The sequence below is a fragment of the Notechis scutatus genome, chromosome 4, assembly GCF_049901735.1.
Source record: "Notechis scutatus isolate UNSWTSFEM ecotype Mainland chromosome 4, rNotScu1.2, whole genome shotgun sequence".
Lineage (NCBI taxonomy): Eukaryota > Metazoa > Chordata > Lepidosauria > Squamata > Elapidae > Notechis > Notechis scutatus.
Window position 1 is genome coordinate 616,030 of NC_142012.1, and position 23,898 is coordinate 639,927.

Below are 23,898 nucleotides of genomic sequence, written 5' to 3' on the forward strand. Positions count from 1 at the left end.
ATATCATATACATCCCATATAAAGAAAAACCTCTTTCAGGATGATCCATAATTTTTTTAATAAAAGAAAAGGAGATCGTGAAAGCGAAGAGTTTTAAGGAATGCTGCTCCAACCATGAAAGCTAGCTGCCTGGGGAATTCTTTCAAAGATGTTGAAATTGAGATAAAATGCCCTAACGAATCATAGATTAATGCAAGCAACCCTTTTGCTGGCAACTGAGAAAACGCAGCTACCGCCTCAGCCAAAATCCCCATTATTTTCAAGAATAATTAGATTTTTTTTTTAAAAAAAATCTACTCTCCCCTTTGTTAACATGGCCTGCCTAGCATGGATAGGAAATAATTTTTTTAATATGAACCCGCATGCGTACGCGCGAGGAGGCCTCTTCTTTTTCTTCTCTCTACGAGAGTCACGTCGTACGTCCCCTGAAAAGCCCCCGCCCTTCCGTTTGGCCCCGCCCACGCGAAGTTTCTAGGCGACCGCGGTGCATTCTGGAGAGGAGACCGTTTGACCAGGGTCGCCGCCAAGATGATGGTGAGTGACGGGGAAGCGGTGGGAGAGCCGCGTTTATCCGCCGCCATCCTCCGCGGGACGGGCGTCGTTCGTCTCGCGGGTGGCCTTTCCTTCCTTGGGAGAGGCTTCTGTGCTAGAAGGAGCCGGTATGGATGGAGGCCCGGGGCGGGTCGCCGGTGGGCGGGAGGCCAACGCGGGAGCCTCACCGGTTGCTTCGCCCCTGCAATGTATAGATAGAGGCCTCCCTGAGTAGAGCTGAAAGCCGACGGGCTACACGCGGTCAGAGCCGGAATCCCGGAGAACTATAACTCCCGGCAGCCTCTAGGGCGGCCGGCGCCTTTAAACGGAATGGCTGCCTTGCCGCGAGGCATTGTGGGAGATGTAGTCCGAGAGGAGGAATTCAGGGCGGGACAGCTCCCCATGTGAGCTACAGGTATTGTGCACGTGTGAAGCGTGTTATCGCGTGATGCGCAGGCTGGGTTTGCAGAAGAGGCAGGGCCCTCTCCCTCCTTTCTGCCAGAGGGGATGTGTTTGCAAAAAAATGTATATTTTATTTTATTTTTTAAAAAATGTATTATACGGCCAGCTCATTGTCAAGCCATTCTGGGCTGTTTTCAAACAATAGAAAAACAATACAAAATGATTAAACGTTACACAATGTTCAACAGTAAGAATGAAAACGTTAAAACCAGCCAAGGCCAGAGGAAAGGGGGACCACTAGGAAGATGGGATGGAGGTGGGAATCTTCTCCTAATTTGTTACATTTAATTAATAAAAGTAACATTGACAGAACAATCTTGGACCAGTCCTGCTTTCTAAGCCCTACAGTCCAGAGAAAGGAGGTGAAGCCATTGGGTTTTTATCTCTCTTATCTCTCTTTATCCATCCACTTGAGGATCTTATAGGAAAAGCACAATATGCATACTAAATAATGTAACATTTTTAAAACTGGCATTGCGTTTTTATTTTATGTTTTTAAATTTATACGCTGCCCAATCTCCCTGTCAAACAATTCTGGGCTGCTTTCAACAATAGTAGTGAAGTTATGTCCGACCCATTGCAACCCCATGGACAAGGTTCCTCCAGGCCTTCCTGTCCTCTACCATCTTCTGGAGTCCGTTTAAGCCAGGGGTCCTTCAAACTTGGCAGCTTTAAGACTTTGTGGACTTCAGCTCCCGGAATTCCTCCTCCGGTCATGTTAGCTCCAGGAATTCTGGGAGTTGAAGTCCACAAAGTCTTAAACTTGCCAAGTTTGGAGACCCTGGTGATAGATGATGGATGGATGGGTGGGTGGGGAGACGATAAATGATAGAATTCAGGGGTCTTCAAACTTGACAGCTTTAAGACTTTGTGGACTTCAACTCCCAGAATTCCTCCTCCAGTCATGTTAGCTCAGGAATTCTGGGAGTTGAAGTCCACAAGTGTTAAACTTGCCAAGTTTGGAGACCCTGGTGATAGATGATGGATGGATGGATGGGGAGATGATAGACAGAAAAATGATAGAATTCATGGGTCTTCAAACTTGGCAGCTTTAAGACTTGACTTCAGCTCCCAGAATTCTTCCTCCAGTCATGTTAGCTCAGGAATTCTGGGAGTTGAAGTCCACAAAGTCTTAAACTTGCCAAGTTTGGAGACCCTGGTGATAGATGGATGGGTGGGGAGACGATAGACAGACAGATAAATGATAGAATTCAGGGGTCCTCAAACTTGACAGCTTTAAGACTTTGTGGACTTCAGCTCCCAGAATTCCTCCTCCAGTCATGTTAGCTCCAGGAATTCTGGGAGTTGAAGTCCACAAAGTCTTAAACTTGCCAAGTTTGGAGACCCTGGTGATAGATGGATGGGTGGGGAGACGATAGACAGACAGATAAATGATAGAATTCAGGGGTCTTCAAACTTGACAGCTTTAAGACTTGACTTCAGCTCCCAGAATTCTTCCTCCAGTCATGTTAGCTCAGGAATTCTGGGAGTTGAAGTCCACAAAGTCTTAAACTTGCCAAGTTTGGAGACCCTACTTAAGCTCACACCGACTGCTTCAGTGACTCCCTCCAGCCACCCTCTTCTTCTTTTGCCCTCCATCATTCCCAGCATTCGGCCCTTCTCTAGGGAGTCCTTCCTTCCTTCTCCTGAGGTGGCCAAAGTCTTTGAGTTTCCCCTTCAGGGTCTGGCCTTCTCAAGAGCAGTCAGGGCTGATCTCCTCTAGGACTGACCGGTTGGATGGCCTTGCAGTCCAAGGGACTCGCAGGAGTCTCCTCCAGCCCCAGAGTTCAAAGGCCTCCCATTCTTTGGCGCTCAGCCTTCCTTAGGGTCCAACTTTCCCAGCCATACATTGCAACTGGGAAAACCACAGCCATGTCTCTACGTACTTGTAACTCTGCTTTTTAGGATGCTGTCTAGATTTGCCATAGCTTTCCTCCCCAGGAGCAAACGTCTTTTAATTTCTGGGCTGCAGTCCCCATCTGCGGTGATCTTGGAGCCCAGGAAAATAAAATCTGTCACTACTTCCATTTCTTTCCCATCTATTGAGAGGGCTGGATGCCATGATCTTAAGTTTTCTTAATGTTGAGTTTCAAGCCAACTTTTGCACTCTCCTTCTTCACCCTCACCTCTTCACTTTCTGCCATTAGAGTGGTATCATCTGCATATCTGAGGTTGTTGATAATTCTCCCAGCAATTCCAATTTTTGATTCATCTAGCCCTGCCTTTCTCATGATGGGCTCTGCATATCAGTTAAATAGGCAGGGCGACAGTATATACAGCCTTGCTGGACTCCTTTCCCAATTTTGAACCAATCGGTGGTTCCGTGTCCAGTTCTCACTGATGCTTCTTGACCCGGGTATAAGTTTCTCAAGAAACAAGATGGTCTGGTACTCCCATCTCTTGAAGGACTTGCCACAATTTCTTGTGATCCACACAATCAAAAGCTTTAGCATAGTCAGTGAAGCAGAAGTAGATGTTTTTTTCTGGGACTCCCTAGCTTTCTCCATTGTATGTTGGCAATTTGATCTCTAGTTCCTCTGCCTCGTTGAAATATTGCTTTCAACAATAAAGAAACACAATGCAAAATGGTTAAATATTAAAAAGGTTCAGCATTTAAGAATTAAAACATTAAAATCAACCAAGACCAGGCGAAAGGAAGCCCCGGGTCCATATATATATCCACTTGAGGATCTTGTAGAAAAGCAAAATGCACATAATAATGTAACATTTTTAAAACTGGCATTACATTTCAGATGCATTCTCCAACTGTTGAATTTTTAATACAATCCTTAACGAAAAGCTAAAAACAGGAATCATGCAATTGTTCATTTTTCAGGATAACGGAAAAGATAGAAGTGCCCAGCATTTATTTCTTATGCATTTAATGTTCTGATATGCAGCAATATAAACCTTTTAGAAGGGCATTTTTTTTCATTAACAGCAGTTTATTAGTTGTTAATTCTATCCGCTCATTATAATCTACTAGCTCTATACCTGTGCTTTGCTATGAAACTATCTGGTTGGGCTGAGTTTTTGGGGAGGAAAATAAGGGGGGGGGGTCTGTCTCTGCCTACCAGCATCCATCAGTATTCATCTGGCTAGCGTCCTGTCAGTGTGTGAGAGAGGCTGTTTGGAAACTGAAACAGTATTTGCTGTGTGAGCAAGAAGGAGACAGCAAGGAGCCTGGACGTGGCTTAGCTCAACTGTTCTGTACTAAAGCTGCTTGATGCTCTGAAACTGAAACTCCTCTGCTTGTGTTTTGCCTTTGGAAGAGATTTCTTTCCAGGTGGGGATGGTTAAGGTTAGGGGAGTAGGACTCCTTAGCATCAGAGCGTGTTAATAATAATATAGGAAATATTCTAAATGCTCTGATGGTCATTTCGAAAAATCCTTTCTTAGTGAGCACCTAGGAGCCAAGAGGAACATACATACGTGCCAAATTTCAAGTTTGTAGGCTTTACGGTTCTGGAGATTTTGTGATGATGCATGAGTGGCATTTTGCTTTTATATATATATATATAGCAGAAAATCTAATATCCCTTAAAGGCATCATTTATTTTTACTCTCTGTTGAAAATGCTCCTTTTCTTCAATTTTAGGCCTTTTCCACGCCAGAAACATTTTTTTTTTGTATGTCAAATGAAATATGTTCTTTTACAGGTAGTCCTTAACTTACAACAGTTCATTTAGTGACTGAAGTTACAACGGCACTGAAAAAAAAAAAGGATGTTTTTTCACGGGATCAAAATTCGGACGCTTGGCCACTGCCTCGTGTTTACAACGGTCGCAGTGTGTCCCGGGGGGTCACGTGATCCCCTTTTGCGGCCTGACGAGCGAAGTCAATGGAGGAAGTCGGATTTGCTTAGGAAACCTGGGTTGACTAACTTAGCAATGGAAGTGATTCGCTTTAACAATAAGACAGGCCATAAAATGGGACAACGCGCCTTGCACAATTGCCCCATGTAGCAACTGAAATTTGGGGCTCAATTGTAGTTATAAGTCGAGGACTACCTTAAAGACATCACGGTGGGTTGTTGTTTTTTTACTAAGCTGCTTTTTCTTCAACTTTCTGCTTTTCCCGTGGCAAAAATAACTGGATAATTGGTGTCGTTAGGGATACACCCTAGCAAAATGTGCAACGGCAGTCAGGCAGGCAGAATATGTGAGATAAACGTTGTTGTAGTTTACACTCAGTAAAACAGATACACAGTGCTAGTTAAATAGTTTATTCCAGTAAGATTGTTAGCATAGTCAAACAGTCCATATATCATACACTTAGTTCAGTCCGTCCGGGGATTATCCATTAGCAAAGTCCAGTGTCGAAAAAGAGGTCAGTAAACTTACAAATAATCAGTCCAGTAATATATCTCTTTTTGCAGTAGAGATATGAAGAAAATCAAACCTCTTTTCTTCGTTCAGCAATAGCAGGGAAAACACGCAGTTATCACCATCAATCCATCATTGTCAGCAATCCAGTAAAAGCCAGCAAACAGTGAGCTCTCTTGCTCCCTCTTATGGTGATTTTACAACCGCACCCAAAATACATGTATTACAGTTAAAGTGATACACACAATCATAGTCTATATATATTATTTTACCCAAACTAAGTTAGGTAACCATGTTATTCCTAACAGGTTTTTTTTTTTTTTCTGGGCACACAATGAAATGTGTTGTGCTGGGTTTGCCTCTTTTGGCCTGGCGACACCTTGACCTGTGACCCAACCTTGTTTTTTCCCTCCAGCCCACACCTGTCATCCTGCTGAAGGAAGGCACAGATACCTCTCAAGGGATCCCGCAGCTGGTTAGCAACATCACCGCTTGCCAGGTGATCGCGGAAGCTGTCCGGACTACGCTGGGCCCCCGGGGCATGGACAAACTCATTGTGGACGACAGAGGTGAGGCTGGGTCATGCCCCTGTCGGAGTCTGAATCCAAGGAGGAAGACGAACAGCAGACGGGGAGTGGGAGTGTGGCTCCGTTGGCTGTGGAAGAAACTGGGGAAGGGCACAGTCCGGCTGGGCAGAGCAGGGGAGAGGTAGAACAAGGGAGAGGGAGTTCACCCAGACCCACCCCTTCTTCATCCTAGGGCACGCAGGGAGGAACGGAGAAGGGAGCAACGGGGTTTGCATGGCTTACGGGGGAGGAAAGGGCCCTGATTCCCTTCGTTAGCTGCAGCTGGGAACACAGTACTTAAAAAGGGAAGCTGCGCATAGCAAGTTGTTGGGAGCAAATCGTGAATTATCTGGTATCGTGGAGGCTTATCTGGGTTCCTGGCGTCTTCCCAACTGGGTGTGTTTTGCTGGCCTTTCAAGTCCGCAATTCCTTCTCTTGCCCTGTCCAGTTAATTACCGCAGCGTGATTTGTGTGGATTTTTAGTTACAGTTTGTATGTACTTCGTTTTCGGACTGAATTTCCTCCGCTTAAAGGCTGTTCTTGGGAGAGTTTTTTTTTCCCCCAGCCAGAAGGACATTGGGGGCAAAGTTGGAGGTATTAAAGGGACTCTTCTTACTTATGTGACTGTGTTGCCTTTATGCCCCAAGTCGTCACAGGCTGGTGTTGCCAGAGACCCCCCAATTGCCAAGAAATCAGGGGTCTCTCCAACTTTAGCCACTTTTAAAGAGGGTGGACTTCAACTCCCAGAATTCCTCAGCCGACTGGCTGAGGAATTCTGGGAGTTGAAATCCACCCGTCTTCAAAGTTGGAGAGACCCTGGACTTTTACATCATTCCCTTACCATTGTAGGCTGCCTTTATGGGCCCTGCCTTAATGCAGGTAGTCCTCAACTTGCAACAAGTTCATTTAGCGACCGACGGTTCAAACTTACCATGGCACTGAAAAAAAAGTGGTGCGTGGCCGTTTCCCACAGGACGGTTGTAGCATTCCCGTAGTCACGTGATTGAAATCCAGGTGGTTCGTATTTACGACGGCTGCGGCGTACCTGGGGGTCGCGTGATCCCCTTTGCGGCCTTCGGGCAGGGAAAGTCCACGGGGAAGTTGGATTTGTTTAACAACCTTATGACGAACTGGGGGCAAAATCACTTTAACAAATGTTTTCACTTAGCAGCAATCATCGATTGTGGTCATAACTCGAGGGCTACATGTATTAGGAACTAACTAGATCCCCGTGTTTCGCTACGAAACTACGTCGCCGGGCTTAGTTTTGGGGGAGGAAAATAACGGGGGTGGGGGAGAATTCTGCCTCTGCCTACCAGCCTCCATCGGTATTCATCTGGCTAGCGTCCTGTCAGTGTGTGAGGGAGTTGAGGGCTGTTTGGAAACTGAAACAGTATTTGTGTGAGCAAGAAGGAGACAGCAAGGAGCCTGGGTGTGGCTTAGCTCAACTGTTCTGTACTAAAGCTGCTTGGTGCTCTGAAACTGAAACTCCTCTGCTTGTGTTTTGCCTTTGGAAGAGATTTCTTTTCAGGTGGGAAGGGGGAGTAGATCTCCTTAGCATCAGAGCGTGTTAATAATAATAATAATATAGGAAATACTCTAAACGCTCTGATGGTCATTTCGAAAAATCCTTTCTTAGTGAGCCCCTAGAAGCCAAGAGGAACATATGGGCCAAATTTCAAGTTTGTAGGCTTGACGGTTCTGGAGATTTTGTGATGATGCGCGAGGGGTATTTCTCTTTTATATACATAGATAGATTACTCTTACGAGTCCTGGCAGTTTCCTGAAATAAAAACACCCACAATACAACAAAAGAGTTGCATATGCTGCAACATTAAACACCCCAAAACACATTTTTCATTCAATTAAAAGACACTTCCACTGCCATGACCCCTTTCGCTGTTCGGACTCTGCTCAAATGTCCCTACTATGTCAAACACTCTTCCGTGTGTGCAGAGCTGGCAGCTGTCAATCTTTGCAGGCAAAGCCACCATCTCCAACGACGGCGCCACCATCCTGAAGCTCCTGGACGTGGTCCACCCTGCGGCCAAGACGCTGGTAGACATCGCCAAGTCCCAAGACGCAGAGGTGGGCTCGGGAAAGAGGAAACACAACACTGGGGGGTTGGCGGTTGGGTTAGTCTCTGCAGCTTCTCCATCCTCTAGGTACCGGATGTTGTCCCGAAGATGCTGTTCAAAAAGGCAACTGGACTTCCTTGCTTTTATTTTTATTTTTTTTATTTTCCCTTCGAAAACGTTCTGGGATGAGAAGCAAAACGTTTTCAAGGAAATAAAAAGAATAAGGGGGAAAAGTTCCTGTTTTTCTTTTGAAAAGCACCTTTGGGAGAACTGGGGTGGGGGGGAGAGGACAAAGTGAAGGAAGTGCCCCTGGAGAGAGAAAGAGAGCGGAGATTCTCCAATTCAGGGGGCCCCAAACTTGGCCACTTGAAGATTTGTGGACTTCAACTCCCAGAATTCACCAGCCAGCCCCGGCACTCACTCTCTCTCTCTCTCTCTCTCTCTCTCTCTCCTCTCCCTCTCCTCTCCTCTCCTCTCCTTTCCACTCTCTTTCCTCTCTTTCCTCCAACTCTTTTTCTTGGAGGACCATGCACAGAAGGGCCACCAGCTATGCTGGCCGGAGAATTCTGGGAGTTGAAGTCCACAAGTCTTCAAGTGGCCAAGTTTGGGGACCCTTGCTCCGATTCATTGTCCCTCCGGAGGGAGGGGAAAGTGGAGCACAGGCGGTCTTCGACTTACAACAGTTCATTTAGTGATCAGAGTGGCCACGGCACAGGAAAAAAAAGGGACTTAACCATATGACGATTTCAGTATTAAACGCCCCCCCCATAGTCACCTGATCAAAATTCAGCTGCTTGGCAGCTGACTCTCATTTACGACGGTTGCAGCGTCCCCAGAGAGGGGGGAGGTTTCACACGATCTCCTTTTGCGTCCTTCTGACACCCAGAGTCACTGGGGGAAGCCAGATTCCCTTAACCACCCTGTGAGTAACTTAACATCTGCGGTGATTCGCTTAACAACCGTGACAAGAAAGGTCATAAAATGGGGCAGAATCTCATTTAACCGACGTCTCGCTCAGCCACAGGAAATTTGGGCTCAATTGAGATCGTGAGCCGTGGGCTACCTATAATCTTGTTTTGATAGCCTAGGAGGAATTTCAGGAGCTGAGCAAGCCCTAAGCGAGACTCTGGGATGCTAAGGCCCCTAGTCTGGATGAAGCACAGGGGGTCCTCGACTTACAACAGTTCGTTTAGTGACTGTTCAAAGTTACGATGGCACTGAGGGAAAAATGACTTGCTTATTTACTTAGTTATTCTCACACTTACGACCATTGGAGCCTCTCCCAGGGTGATCAAAATTTGGACGCTATGCAACTGACTCATATTTATGCCGGTCGCAGTGACTCGGGGTCACCTGATCCCCTTTGGCCCAATCCCCTTAAAAGCAAACTCAAGGGGAAAGCTAGATTCGCCTCACAACTGTTTGACTCATTTAACAACTGCAGTCATTCGCTTAACAACAAGAAAGGTCGTCAAATGGGACGCTTGACATAACGTTTCGCTTATCCGCAGACATTTTGGGCTCCAATTGTGGCCGTAAGTCAAGGGCTGCCTGTATGCTAAAGGTGTAGGGGGGGGATCCTGTGGAGGTGATGCTCTGAATCCAGAGATCTACTCCTGTAAGGGAAGATCTGGGACTCTTGGGATAAATTTGGACGTGGTCTCGGTTGGAGGAAGGAAAAAGTGGGGAAGGGACGAAGCGGAGCTTCCTCAGGAAAACTCTTCCTCTTATCCCGAGTGTCAGCGTTCCAGCAAACCTCCACAATAACTCCCAAGACAGACATTTTCCAGTTCCTTTCATTTCGGGTAGTAAACTGGCCCAAACCGGAATCCCGAATCTGAAAATTCTGGGCTTCCTTGGCAATAAGTAAAAACGACAAATCCACCCCCTGCACCCATCATCACATCGCATGCCTCAATCGCCATCCAACTTGGGACTTCCCCTCACTTAGGTGCCAAATAACATGACCTTGAATCAGAAAAAGAATGTTGCTATGTCTAACACACCCTCCCAAGAAATCCCCACTTTCCCAGGCTCAAAAGGTGGCGATGGGGGCGCATCTGGTCTCCATATGGCTTCCAAAGCTGACGCCGAGATTCTTCTCTTCCCAGGTTGGGGACGGCACCACCTCGGTGACTCTCCTGGCTGCCGAATTCCTGAAGCAAATCAAGCCCTACGTGGAAGAAGGCCTTCACCCCCAGATCATCATCCGTGCCTTCCGTGTGGCAACCCAGCTGGTAAGCTGAAGCCGGGGCGGTCCCGTTGGGCCAATTTCCCTTCCGGAAAACCCGTTTTCGCCTCGCGATGCGACAAGGCGAATTGATCTGCGGAGTCTTAGCGGCTCCTAGGGGTTTTTGCACTAAGAGTGTCGCCCAAAACCTTGGAGAAGAAGGTGGGGGGGGAAAAATAAGCTGGCTGGAAGACTCGCGTGGGCCACATGCGTCCCAGGATTAACTCAAGAGAGGAACCATCGAATAGCAAACGGGGTTATCCAGTCTCCTCTTGTAAGCCTCCTGGTGGCAAGCGGTTCCACTGGATCATTGTCCTCCCTGTTAGGAAATTCCTCCTTCATTCCAGGTTGCTTCTCTCCTGGATTAGTTTCCATCTGTTGCTTCTTGTCCAGCCTTCGGGGCTTTGGAGAGGAGCTTGACCCCCGTCTTCTCAGCCAGAGCCCCTCAAAAGGTTGGAAGACGATCATGTCAACCCTCTAGTCCAGGGTGTCCAACCTTGGCCACTTTAAGACTTGTGGACTTCAACTCCCAGAGTTCCTCAGCCAGCAAAGCTGGCTGAGGAACTCTGGGAGTTGAAGTCCACAAGTCTTAAAGTGGCCAAGGTTGGACACCCCTGGACTAGTCCTTCTTTTCTGAACTTTTACAGAATAATATAGGCTTAGAACAGGCCTATTGGTTCTGTGGGCGTGGCTAGGTGGGAGTGGCCATGTGACTGGATGGGAGTGGCTTCATTTTTATTTTTAATTTTGGCAGCCTTCCCCTCCGGTCATGGTTTGTTTTGGGGCCTCAAGGAAGCCTCCTGTGGGAGGATGGTTTTGCGCCCAGAAAGGCAAAAATGGAGCACGGTGGAAGGGGGATGCAGTGCCAACCTTACCACCACCACCCCGCGTGCCCCTTTTGGCCTCCTGGGCCTCAGGGAAGCCACCTGGGCGAAATAGTAAGAGAGCGAGAGGGATCCTGGAACAGCTGATCATCAGAACAGCTGATCGTCGGGAGGGGGGGAAAGAAAGAAATACCTTAAGGCAGTGGTCCCCAACCTTTTTTGTACCAGGGACCAGTTTCAAGCACAAACACTTTTTCAAGGACCGGGGGAGAATCCGAGTTTGGTGGTTTGCTTGCAGACGTTTCATTACCTGACTAGGTAACATCTGATGTTGTTACCTAGTCGGGTAATAAAACGTCTGCCAGCAAACCACCAAGTTCAGGGAGCGCCTTGGCCCTGCCTCCCTCAGCCCCATCCCTCAGGTGTCTCCCTCCCCTCCCTCCCTCAGGTGTCTGCCTCGTTCCTCTCTCAGTCGCTCTCTCGCTGCTCCACCAGCCCAGGAAGAAACTGCTTCAAAGAAGCCGGGGGTGGCTTTTCCTGTCGGCGCAGCTCCTCCGAAGCGCCCGTTTACCCCCCCCGCCCGCCCCGCGCGGTTCAACCCAGTGCTCCATTCTGCCTGCCTTCGTTTCGGAGCAGCTTCGGCTGATAAAAAGAGGCGAATAGTTATTATTCTCAGCCGAAGCTGCTCCCAAACAACCAGACAGGCAGGCAGGCAGAACGGAGCACTGAATTGAAGCGTGGCGGGCGGGCGGGTGGGGGGAGCGGGCGCTCGGAGGAGCTGCGGCGACAGGAAAAGCCACACACACACCCCCGGCTCGAAGCAGTTTCTTCCTGGGCTGGTGGAGGAGCGAGAGAGCGACTGAGAGAGGAACGAGGCGGGAGGAAACCGAAGCCGCTGAGCCGGAGAGCAGGACAGGCTTCGGTTGCTTCCTCCCTCCCCTTCTCTCATTTGTGTCCTTGATCCCTGATCCCAGCAGGATTCACCGAAGGCGAAGAAAGCCGCCATTTTTTTTATTTATTTTTTATTTGCGGCCTGGTACAGAGTGCTCCACGGACCGGTACCAGTCCGCGGCCCAGTGGTTGAAGACCCCTGCCTTAAGGAGTGACTGGGCAGGGAAGAAGGCAGTCAGCAATGTCGGGCATGTGCAATAAGGACGGGTGGGGCTAGGAGGGGTGGGTGGAGAGGGCGGGGCCAGCCAGGAACACAATTTGCCCGTTCTCCGAACTGCCCAGAATCACAACCACCGGTTCTATGAAACCGGTCCGAGGCGGTAGAATCCCACCCCTGGCTTGGAAGGGACCTTGCAGGTCTTCTAATCCAACCTTCTGCACAAGCCAGGAGACTCTCGACGGTTTCAGACAAACGGTTGTCCCGTCTCCTCTTCAATGCCTCCAGCGATGAACCACCCACAACGTCTGAAGGAAAAAAAATTCCACTAGTTGAATTTCCCCCCCTTTTTTCTTCAGGAAATCCCTCCTTAGTTCCAGGTTGCTTCTCTCCTTTGGTTAAGTTTCCATCCGTCGCTTCTTGTCCTGCCTTTTTGGGGCGTTGGAGAACGGATTTGACCCCCTTTCTTGTTTTCCTTTGGGCAGGCAGTGGAGAAGATTCGGAAGATTGCGGTCACCATCAAGAAGACGGATCCAGCGTAAGTGGTTCTCGGTCTCTTTTGCGATTGTGTTTGTGGGAAGAACCGTTTCTGGAATGATGGGATGGATGAAATGCCCTGGATGGAGAGAGAGAGACACAGAGGGAAGAGAGAAAGAGACAGAAAGAGAGAGACCCAGAGGGAGAGAGAGAGAAGAGAGAAAGAGACAGGAGAGAGGTACAGAGGTAGAGGAGAGAGACAGACAGACAGAGACAGATAAAGAGGGAGAGAGACACAGACAGAAGAAAGAGAGAGATCCAGAGAGAGAGAGAGAGAGACAAATAGAGGGGCAGAGAAGGGGAGAGAGAGAGTGAAGAGAGAAAGAGACAGAAAGAGAGATACACAGAGAGAGAGAGAGAGAAGAGAGAGAGACAGGAGAGAGGTACAGAGATAGAGGGAGACAGACACAGACAGAAGAAAGAGGGAGAGAGACAGACAGAAGAAAGATCCAGAGAGAGAGAGAGAGAGAGAGAGAGACAAATAGAGGGTAGAGAAGGGGAGAGAGACAGAGTGAAGAGAGAGGGAAGAGAGAAAGAGACAGAAAGAGATACACAGAAGGAGAGATAGAGAAGAGAGAAAGAGAGAGAGGAGAGAGGTACAGAGATAGAGAAGAGAGAGACAGACAGATAGAGACAGATAAAGAGGGAGAGAGACACAGACAGAGAAGAAAGAGAGAGATCCAGAGAGAGAGAGAGAGACAAATAGAGGGGCAAGAGAAGGAGAGAGAGAGAGGAGAGAGAAGGCCATAGTCTGTTTATATTACTGGAACAATCCCATATTGTGGCAGTGGGAAATCTTTTTAGGTCTGGCATTCCCAAAGTAATTCCTTCCTCTTGATTGATGGGAGAGATTTCCCTCCCTGCCTATTGCCGTTCTGCTTATTCCTCCCTTTAAGCTCCTCAGCATTGTGGGCTGGTCAGGGCAACAGGAGGGGGGCGGGGGGGAGACAGGACAGATGCCTCCTGCAGCATTTTGCTGGCCAAAACAGAGCCACGGGGTCCTTCGCTATTTCCAGGCTGGGCCCTTGGGGCCAGATTTAAGCACCACCCCTGCCCTAAAGTCTTATCAGCGGCCATGCAAACTGTCCCCTCTCCCTTTGGCTTCCTCCCCCCGTAGAGAGCTGAGTGGCCTGCTGGAGAAGTGCGCCAGCACCGCGTTAAGTTCCAAGCTGATTTCCCATCAGAAGGACTTCTTTGCCAAGATGGTGGTGGACGCTGTCACGATGCTGGACGAGCTGCTGCAGATCAAAATGATTGGCATCAAAAAAGTGCAAGGTGGAGCTTTGGAGGTAGGCTTCTGGAGAGGAGGGGAATGTGTGTGGGGGGGAGGAGGAGGTTCCTGTTGGATGCCCACCTGCATTTCTGGATAAGGAAGTGAAATGTCCGAAAACGTTTCCGCAGCCAGCATGATGTCACCGAGCGCCGTTCACTCCTCACAAGAGTGGTACCTATTTATCTACTCGCGTTTGCATGCTTTTGAAGAGTGGCGCAGTAACCTAGAGATGGAGCTCTTCCCCTCACAATCAGGAGAGGCTGTGAGTTCGATCCTAGGTAGAAGTACATATTTCTCTCTCTGGGCACAATGAGAATATATTTGCTGGGGGAAGAAACCTCTGCATTGGTGACAGGAAGGGCATCTGGCCAGTAAACACTCAGCTCTGTTCAGTTGCCCAAACTCCACCTCACAAAGCGATTATGGTGTCATTAAAAGAAGATGATTGATTTTCATGCTTTCGAACCGCTAGATTGGCAGGAGCTGAGGCTAGGACGGGAACTCAACCATTGCGTGGCGCTCGGGTCTCCAACCTGGGCTGCCGGCTTTCCAGTTGACAAGCTCAGTATCTTTAACCACTGAGTCATGGTGCCCCACCCCCAAATAGGCTAGTAGATCGAAAGGTAAAGATTTCCTGGTCAGTCGTGTCCGATTCTAGAGGTCGTTGCTCACCTCTGTTTCAAGGCCATTGAGCCAGCACTGTCCGAAGACATTTCTGTGGTCGTGTGGCCAGCATGACATCACGGAGTGCCGTTAACTTTCCACTGGAGTGGTACCTATTGATCTACTCACATTTGCATGCTTTCAAACCGCTAGGCCGTGTGAGGAACGGCAGGACTTGCCCAGTTGTTCTCAGAAGCTCCACCCTGAGCCATTTTTTCTTTTTCTTTATTTCTTCTTTTGCAGAATTCCCAGCTGGTGGCTGGCGTGGCCTTCAAGAAAACCTTCTCCTATGCCGGCTTTGAGATGCAGCCAAAGAAGTACGAGTCGCCCAAGATCGCCCTGCTCAACATTGAGTTGGAGCTCAAAGCCGAGAAGGACAACGCCGAAGTCAGAGTCCAGAATGTGGCGGTGAGGCCTGGGCTCTTCTTAAAGGGGTGGAGTTGCAGTTATTTAGTTAGTGACACGGTTGTTAAGTGAACCTGGCTTCTCCTGTTCACTTCGCTCGTCAGAAGGTCGCAAGAGGGAATCCCGTGACCTCCCCAGCGTCACTGCGACCGTCACAAATATGAGTTAGTTGACCAAGCCTTTGAAGTTTGATCACCTGACTGGGGAAAGCTGCAGTGGTTGTAAGTGTGAAAAATGGTCGTAAGTCCCTTTTTTCCAGCACTGTCGTAACTTCGAACGGTCACTAAACGGTTGGTAGTCAAGGGCTACATGATATCACTTGATATTGACATATCAATTAACCACCTTTTCTTCCTTTCAACCACAGTTAAATCTGTTGTTGTAATGTGTTGTTCCTCTTGTCATATAATATATGACTAAATAAACGCATACAAAATTATGCATATACTCACATATAATATATGTGGGTATATGTTCTGACCAAGGCTTATGGAGACACTTAACAAACACGTTAGTCCCCAAACCCTTATTTCAATGGCTGTGAATTTTAGTCATTCACAGCCTGCAATGAGTCTCACACTGTAAATAATCCCACGGAAGTCTGCCAAAGTCCTTTGGGATAAGTCTGATAAGCACCCACCTTTATCTCCCTTGAAATGCTGTCAGTGACTAAATTTCCAATTAGTTATACGAGGCCAAACGGAGCACAAATTCAACACCGAGCTTTAGGTTTCAAACCAACCAGTATGAAAAAAGTTGCTTCCTGCAAAGGCTCCTGTCCCTTTGCTTTTCCTTTATGTCTTATGGGAGGGGCCAATCACCTCCAAGCCTTACTCCCAAATCACCCCTTTTGTCTAAACTGCTCTTGCCTTCTGGCAGCTCTGTGCATGCGCACGCTGGGAACAGGCTCCCCGTGTTCCTCTGCCTTGCTGCTGTCAGATTCTGGAGGCTCCGTAGTCAGCACATCATTCCCAGATGGCCCTGGCCCCATCACTGTGTCGGACGCAGGACCCTCATCCGAGTCCTCCCCAGACTCCCGGACTGGCCCATGTTCCTCCCCACTGTTGACTCTGCTGCCGTCTCCGCAGGCTGCCGATGGACCACAGCAGTATATGCATAATTTATATTGAATTTATATTGAATTTATAGTATGTATTGGAGGCGACGATCCTTTGAGATCTGTAGGCAAGCTACTTTCATTTTAACATACGCCGATTAGTGGACATTCCAAGTGACAATCGAGTTATTTTAATTCTAATCTGAGTTGATCTAATCTGCAGTGGTGTAGGGTTTCCTGCCTAAGCAGGGGGTTGGACTAGAAGACCTCCAAGGTCCCTCCCAACTCTTGTCCGTTCTATTGTGTTTCTAATCTGGGTGTGTATTACACGCCCCAAACTTTCCTTAGGTTCATTGTGGTCCATAATGCTTCTGGTCCCACAGGATTATCAGGCCATCGTGGACGCCGAGTGGAACATCTTGTACGACAAACTAGACAAGCTCAGCAAATCCGGAGCCAAAGTCATCCTCTCTAAACTGCCCATCGGGGACGTGGCTACTCAGTACTTTGCGGACAGGGACATGTTCTGTGCTGGACGGGTCCCCGAAGAAGACCTGAAGAGGACCATGATGGTAAGGCCCCTTTCCCTTGGGCTCTCCAGGGTCCCCATGGGCCGAGGCCGAGGTGGTTATTCAGCCGGTTTGGACCGGTTCTTGAGAACCGGTAGCGGAAATGTTGAGTCGTTCGGAGAACCGGCCAATCCCACAGTCTCCCACAGTCCTCCCCCTCTTCCTCCCTGCAAATCTCACTCCTTACTAGCACTGATGATGTTACCTAGTTTGGGTAATAAAACATCTGCAGGAAAACCAGCAAGCTCAGAGAGCACCAAGGTTTCCTCCTCCTCTTCCTCCTCCTCCTCCTCCTCTTCTCTGCAACACCCCTTCCTTTTAGCACTGATGATGTTCCCTAGTTGGGTCATGAAATGTCTGCAAGAAAACCAACAAGCTCAGAGAGCACCAAGGTTTCCTCCTCCCTCCTCCTCTCCTCCTCCTCCTCCTCCCCTCCTCCTCCTCCTCCTCCTCCTCCTCCCCCTCCTCCTCCTCCTCCTCCTCCTCCTCCTCCTCCTCCTCCTCCTCCTCCTCTTCTCTGCAACACCCCTTCCCTTTTAGCACTGATGATGTTCCCTAGTTGGGTCATGAAATGTCTGCAAGAAAACAGGCTCAGAGAGCACCAAGGACCCCACAGATCTTCTCCTCCTCCTCCTCCTCCTCTTCCTCCTCCTCTTCCTCCTCCTCCCTGCAAACCCTTCTCCCTTCTAGCACTGAGGATGTTACCTAATTGGGTCATGAAACATCTGCAAGAAAACCACCCAGCTCAGAGAGCACCAAGGACCCCCACAGTTCAACCCTGAGCTAAAAATATTCCCTTCTGTTGGTACAGGTGTGACTGTTAGGGGGAGAAAAAAAAACAGCCCCATCTAGTGGTGGGAATCTCAGGTGGGCTCCTGAATTACTTGTGTCCATGTTGTCCCTGTTGCACTTAAAAGGGTCTGTTTTGCATGGCAGGCCTGCGGTGGATCTATTCAGACCAGCGCCAACGCTCTCACGGACGACGTCCTCGGATGCTGCGACCTCTTTGAAGAGGCCCAGATTGGAGGGGAGAGGTAAGGGGCGGATGGCCGGGGGGGAGGGGACGGGAAGGGGGACGCTTCAGGGCTTGGAAAAATCCCTGGAGGAGCCTCAGTGGCATCATCATCTGCTCTTCTTCGTTCTGCAACCTTGGAGAAGATTGCATGGAATAATCATGGCAGTTGGGCTTCCTAGCCTGGTTTGGTGCTTCTGAATTTGGGCTGGACCAAGCTGGGGGCTTCTTCTGGAAAGCAGAGGTGGCCAGTGTCCTGGGAATCCAAAACACTTGGAGGGCTTCACCTGGATCTCCATGATCCCAGATATAACATTGGGTTCCCAGGAAATAATGGCTCCGACGTGTTGATTTTAAAGCAGGGGCATCAAACTTGCGCTGTCACCAGGGGGTGGGATTCCAAAAAAATCCCAGCAACCGGTTCGCTGCCCAGTTGCTGGCTGGGCGTGGCCATGGTGGGCATGGCCTACTGCAGGCATGATATTCTTCCGATTAAAATCGGAATTCCGATTTTTTGGGGAATCGCCCCCTCCTTTCCCCCCACCCCTTCTTCTCCTCCTTCCCCTCCCCTCGGAGGCCCCGAGTCGGAGTTGCTGGCGCGTGCTCACGCAGCTCCAGTCCCGTTGCCTCAGGAAGGGAAAGGCAAAAAGGAAGAGCCGCGGCGCGCGCTTGCAACGGCAGCAGCGGCTCCTGGTTTTGCCTTTCCCTTCCCGAGGCAACGCTGACTGGAGCCGCACGAGCTGCGCCGGCGGTAGCAACTCCTGACAGCCCCAGCCGGATACCTGAGCGGAGCCCGGGCGGTGCGAGCGGAGGCCGCTGAGCGGCAGGAAAAGGGAGCTGGGCCAGCCACAGACCAGCCTCTGTGCAACACGCCTCCGCCCAGCCCCGGCGAGGGAAAGCAGCGGACGCTCCCGGGCGCGCGGCGGGGGGTCTCTTTTGGCCGGCCCCGATTTTTTTTCAGAGCGGAATATCATGCCTGCTACTGGAACGCCTGGGAGAGCCGCTTTTCACCTTCCCCACAGTCTGGAAGCTTCCTCAGGCCTCTGGGAGTGTGAAAACGGACTCCCCTGGACTCCGGAGGCCAGAAACAGGTCCGGTTTCTGGACTTCCAGAAGGCCCGTTTTCCACCCTCCCAGAGCCTGCATCCACCAGGGGGCACGTAGAGACTCCCGGGGTGGACGTGGGGCCAGCCGGTTCGGTTCAACTACCTGTTGGGCGAACCACATGTAAATTTAACATCCGGTTCTCCTGAACTGGCTGAATCCCACCCCTGATTGTCAAGTGACGTATCGCGACTTTTTCCCCCTCTTTGCTAAACCGGGGGTGGGCATGGCCAGTGCGTGATGCATCCCGCTGCAACTTTTGATACCCCTGATTGAAAGGAATGCCTCCTTACTTGCTCTCTTATCCTACATTCACTGGGACCTAAGAATGTTGTAAGACCATGAAGTTGTACTAATGTTGTATCTTGTCTATTTATTTTGTCGTGTTCATGTAATGTCTGTTTGAGGTAGTGACCCTTAGAGAGCTGTAGGCCACGAAATTTCATTTTAATGTATGCCGATCAGTGTCCATTCAGAGTGTCAAGCCCCTGTTGGGATCTGATTCTGAGGGAGAGGCCGAGCAGCTGACGGAGTGGGAGGGGCTCTGGTGGCTGGGGAGGAAACTAGGGAATGGCACAGCCGGCTGGGCATTCAGAGGAAGACCCAGGGCCACCCCCTCTTCATCCTAGGGCATGCAGGGAGGAACGGAGAAGGGAGCAACGTGAGTTGTGTGGTTTACGGGGGAGGAAAGGGCCCTGATCCCCTTCATTAAGCCATACCTAGGAAAACTGTTGAAAAAAGGCAAACTTGCTGGAAGCAAAGCATGCATTATCTTTGCTTGTCAAGTCTTATCTGGGTTCTGGCGTCCTCCCAACTCTGTGTGTTTCGTTATCTTTTGAGTTCTGCAATTCCTTATCCTGCCTTGTCTTGTTCATTGCTGCAGCTGTGCTTTGTGTTGGTTTTTATTTATAATTTTTATGTACTTTGGGTTCGGACGGAGTTTCTTCCTTTTAAAAACTGTTCTCGGGAGAGTTTTTTTCTCCAGCCGATGATAACTGGACATTGGGGTCCAAGTTGGAGGTATTAAAGGAATTTTATCTACTTTTGTGACTTTGTTGCTTTTGTGCCACACCCCTTTGGGTCATCACACAGGGGGACAATAAAGTGTCTACAGTGCGTTATCTCTTTTGAAGCCTCCCTTTTCCCATTCTCTGACCCAAAGTCCTTTTTTTCCTCTCTCTCTCTCTCTCTCACCCTCTGGCAGGTATAACTTCTTCACAGGTTGCCCCAAGGCCAAAACCTGCACAATTATCCTGCGAGGCGGCGCAGAACAGTTCATGGAGGAGACGGAGCGTTCCCTGCACGATGCCATCATGATCGTACGAAGGGCGATCAAGGTAAAAGGGGCCGGGTGGGGTTTCTGCAAGGGGTGGGTGTGGACAATCGAAGGCCGGGAAAGAGGGGGGGTGTCATTCGATCTCGTCCTCCTGGCTGTGTGCCAAATTCCACCCCCCCCAAAGAAATCTGGAGATACATATATATTTTTCCCCCCCGTCTCCAGCACGATTCCGTAGTCGCCGGCGGCGGAGCGATAGAAATGGAAATCTCCAAATACCTGCGAGATTATTCCAGAACCATTCCGGGCAAGCAGCAGCTGCTGATCGGGGCGTACGCCAAAGCCCTGGAGATTATTCCACGCCAGCTTTGCGACAACGCCGGCTTCGATGCCACCAACATCCTCAACCAGCTCCGAGCCAGGCACGCCCAGGTGAGCATCCTTGGAAGGGGAGGAACGGGCCGCGGGAGCCTTTTGCAAAAACATTTTTTAAAAAAACAACCCTTTCGGCTTCTTTGGGTTTCTAACTCTGGGCCTTTAGACCTTCTCGGGTGATTCCGGTCTTTGCCTTTGTTTCAAAATTTAAAAAACTGCTTTTGGTGAGGGGCCACGGGGAGATTGCTTGAGCTCTAAGCGGACCAAGGTATCGGCCTAGCCGCTCTCTCTTCCTGCCTGAAGCGCTGAGGTCTGCTTTTCCCAGCCTGGCGCTGTCTTCAAGGGTTGGGCTGGAGAGGATCCTAGTCGTAGCCCTAGCAACAAGTGAGTCAAGGTTGTATGCACAACAGGCATGAATTTAAGGAGAACCAAATATTATCAGGCTTAAAAGACAAAAATGCAGAGGTGCTGCGAGGCTCCATCTGACAGCCGACTTATGGCCACAATCCATCAATTCCATCTATCCATCCACCCACATCTATCTTCCACTTATCCTGTATATCTCATCTATCATTTATCATCTATATCCATCTACCCATCCACATCTGTCTTCATCCATCCATATCTATCTTCCATCCATCATCTGTCTGTCTATCATATATCTACCTTTCTAACTTCTGTCATTTATGTATGTATCTCCATTCATCCACATCTTATCTTCCATCCATTATCTATCTATCTATCTATCTATCTATCTATCTATCTATCTATCTATCTATCTATCTATCTATCTATCTATCTATCTATCATCATCCATCCATCTATCCTAACTGTCTGTCTGTCTGTCTGTCTAAATATCTGTCTGTCTCTGTCTATCTATCTATCTATCTATCTATCTATCTATCTATCTATCTATCTATCTATCTATCATCTATATCCATCTCTCTACCTCTTACCTACCTACCTACCTACCTATCCACCCATCCATCCACCCATCATCTATCTATCATCTGTTTCTGTGTGCGTACATGTTTGTCTCATTCCTCTATCATCTCTCTCTATCTCTATCATCTATCTATCTCTGTATCTATCTATATATCTATCTATCTATCTTTATCGTCATCCTTCAGTCACAGGAGACGATGGGATCATGCTGTGAAAAGAGGTCCTAAAAGAGCATCTAGTGTGGCTAAAAAGGCCAATTGGAGAGGGACAATCTCTTCCACACTGAAGACAGGTACAGCCTGTCCCATCCAGCCTCCGGATTTCGCTGGTTCCGGAACTGCCTCTTGGCCTCAGCCTGCCCAACGAGTGTCTCTTCTTTGAATTGGAGAAGGCCAGGCGGCGTCTTTAGCCTCCAAGCTGAATGATCAGAGGTCAAGGTTTCCCAGCTGTTGGTGTCCATTCCCAAGGTCTTTAGATCCCTCTTGCAGATGTACCATGAGTGACACTGGGCAGTTCACAAACAACAATATTGATCTTTTGTAAGTTGCTTTTAGCAACGGCCAGCCATTCCTACGTTCTGTGCTTCTCCTGGCCTTCTACATGTTCCTCCAGTCCGGCCAACTGGTCATTGTGTCCCAAACTCTGACTCTACCAAAAACACTTGCCCGAATATCCTGCTTGGGTCCAGAGGGAGGCCTGGCCTTGATTTACCCCCTAAGTCCAGAAACTGCTCTTCCTTGGCCACAGCAGGTGGGAGGGCAGGCTGTGAGGTTGGAGGCACCTGGTGGCTTCAGCTCAAACTAGAATAGAAGAGAGAATAGAATAGAATAGAGAATACAAAATAGAATATAGGAATACAGAATAGAATAGAATAGAATAGAATAGAATAGAATAGAATAGAATAGAATAGAAATACAGAATAGAGTAGAATAGAATAGAAATAGAAATAGATGGTGAATGGATGGGATGGAATAGAGTAGAATACACTAGAATGGAGTAGAATAGGAAATACAAATAGAAAAGAATAGAATAGAATATAGAATAAAAAATAGAATAGAAATAGATGGTGAATGGGATTGGATGGGATGGGATGGAATAGAATAGAAAATAGATGGTGAATAGGATAGGATAGAATAATGAATAGAATAGAAATAGATAGTGAATGGATCGGATGGGATGGGATAGAACAGAATAGAATTCTTTATTGGCCAAGTGTGATTGGATACACAAGGAATTTGTCTTTGGTGCAAATGCTCTCAGTGTCCATGAAAATACATTCATCAAGAACCATCAAATACAACACTTAGTGATAGTCATAGGATACTAAATAAGCAATCAAATCATACTAGGAAACTAAATAAAACTATAAATTGTAAAGATACAAGCAACAAGGTTATAGTCATAAGTGGGAGGAGTTGGATGAAAGGAAGGATGAGAGAAATAGTAGTGCAGACTTTGTAACAGTTGAAGAGTGTTAAGGGAATTATTTGTTTAGCAGAGTGATGGCGTTCGGGGAAAAAAACTATCCTTGTGTCTCGTTGTTCTGGCGTGCAGGGCTCTATAGCGTCGTTTTGAGGGTGGGAGTTGAAACAGTTTATGTCCAGGATGTGAGGGGGTCTTCTGTCTGTCTGCCCTGCAGGGGGGCACCTGGTACGGCGTGGACGTGAACAACGAAGACATCGCCGACAACTTCGCCGCCTGCGTGTGGGAACCGGCCATCGTGCGCATCAACGCCCTGACGGCCGCCTCCGAGGCCGCCTGCCTCATCGTGTCGGTGGACGAAACCATCAAGAACCCCCGGTCCACCGTGGACGCCCCTCCCGTGGGCCGTGGCCGAGGGCGAGGCCGGCCACACAACCACTGAAGAAAGGCCCAGGCCTATTTGTCGCGGGGCGGGAGAGGCGGGAATGGGGACGACCGATTTTCCCCTCGAGGCCCCACTTTTCACGCCTCCACAAGGCCTCGCGTTTTGAGGAGGTCGTTTGCATCCCTTGAAATTCCTTCTCCTGGTTTCTAAAGCCCACCCACCCAAAATAAATTGCAGTAGATTTGGTAAAATGGCTGAATATCAGGCGGGTCACTTCTAGGTCAGGGGTCTCCCACCTTGGCAACTTTAAGCCTGGCCGACTTCAACTCCCAGAATTCCCCAGCCAGCTTTGCTGGCTGGGGAATTCTGGGAATTGAAGTCGGCCAGGCTTAAAGTTCCCAAGGTGGGAGACCCCTGCTCTTAAAGTTGTATTTATTGGGGTTTTACTGAGGCTTAAAACCACAATCACAATAAAACCTTCTCCTCTCCTGGGTCTTCCTGTTGGATGCTTCTCCCACACAGGCATTTGGCCGAAGGTGTTGGGGGAGTTCTTCTAATTAAAAATAAATAACGAGCCATCAACCGTTTTAGTGACTGTTTGGAGTTACGATGGCCCTTGGTGGCCGTTTTTTTCGTCATGCAACCGTCGCAGCGTCCATCCGTCCCCCCCAACAATCAAAATGCAGGTGCTTGGCCCCCTGACTCACATCGATGATGGTGGCAGATTTTCCCCCCCTCTCCTTTTTTTTTTA

General features: G+C 48.8%; 1 protein-coding gene across 1 annotated transcript; it reads left to right on the forward strand.

Annotated features, from left to right (window-relative positions):
• The first annotated feature begins 438 nt into the window (after nt 1-438).
• On the forward strand, nt 439-23,637 carry CCT7 (chaperonin containing TCP1 subunit 7). Its single transcript, XM_087962620.1, has 12 exons — nt 439-534; nt 5,734-5,887; nt 7,866-7,972; nt 10,074-10,199; nt 12,610-12,662; nt 13,779-13,950; nt 14,841-15,005; nt 16,443-16,631; nt 17,565-17,662; nt 19,948-20,080; nt 20,245-20,451; nt 22,979-23,637. The coding sequence occupies exons 1-12, from the start codon at nt 529-531 to the stop codon at nt 23,201-23,203; spliced, it is 1,635 nt and encodes a 544-aa protein (XP_087818746.1). The 5' UTR covers nt 439-528; the 3' UTR covers nt 23,204-23,637.
• The last annotated feature ends 261 nt before the right edge of the window (nt 23,638-23,898 follow it).

Coding starts and splice junctions, on each gene's coding strand:
- CCT7 (XM_087962620.1), top strand. Junction 12,663..13,778: donor ATCAAGAAGACGGATCCAGC/GTAAGTGGTTCT, acceptor CTCCCCCCGTAG/AGAGCTGAGTGGCCTGCTGG. Junction 20,452..22,978: donor TCCGAGCCAGGCACGCCCAG/GTGAGCATCCTT, acceptor TCTGCCCTGCAG/GGGGGCACCTGGTACGGCGT.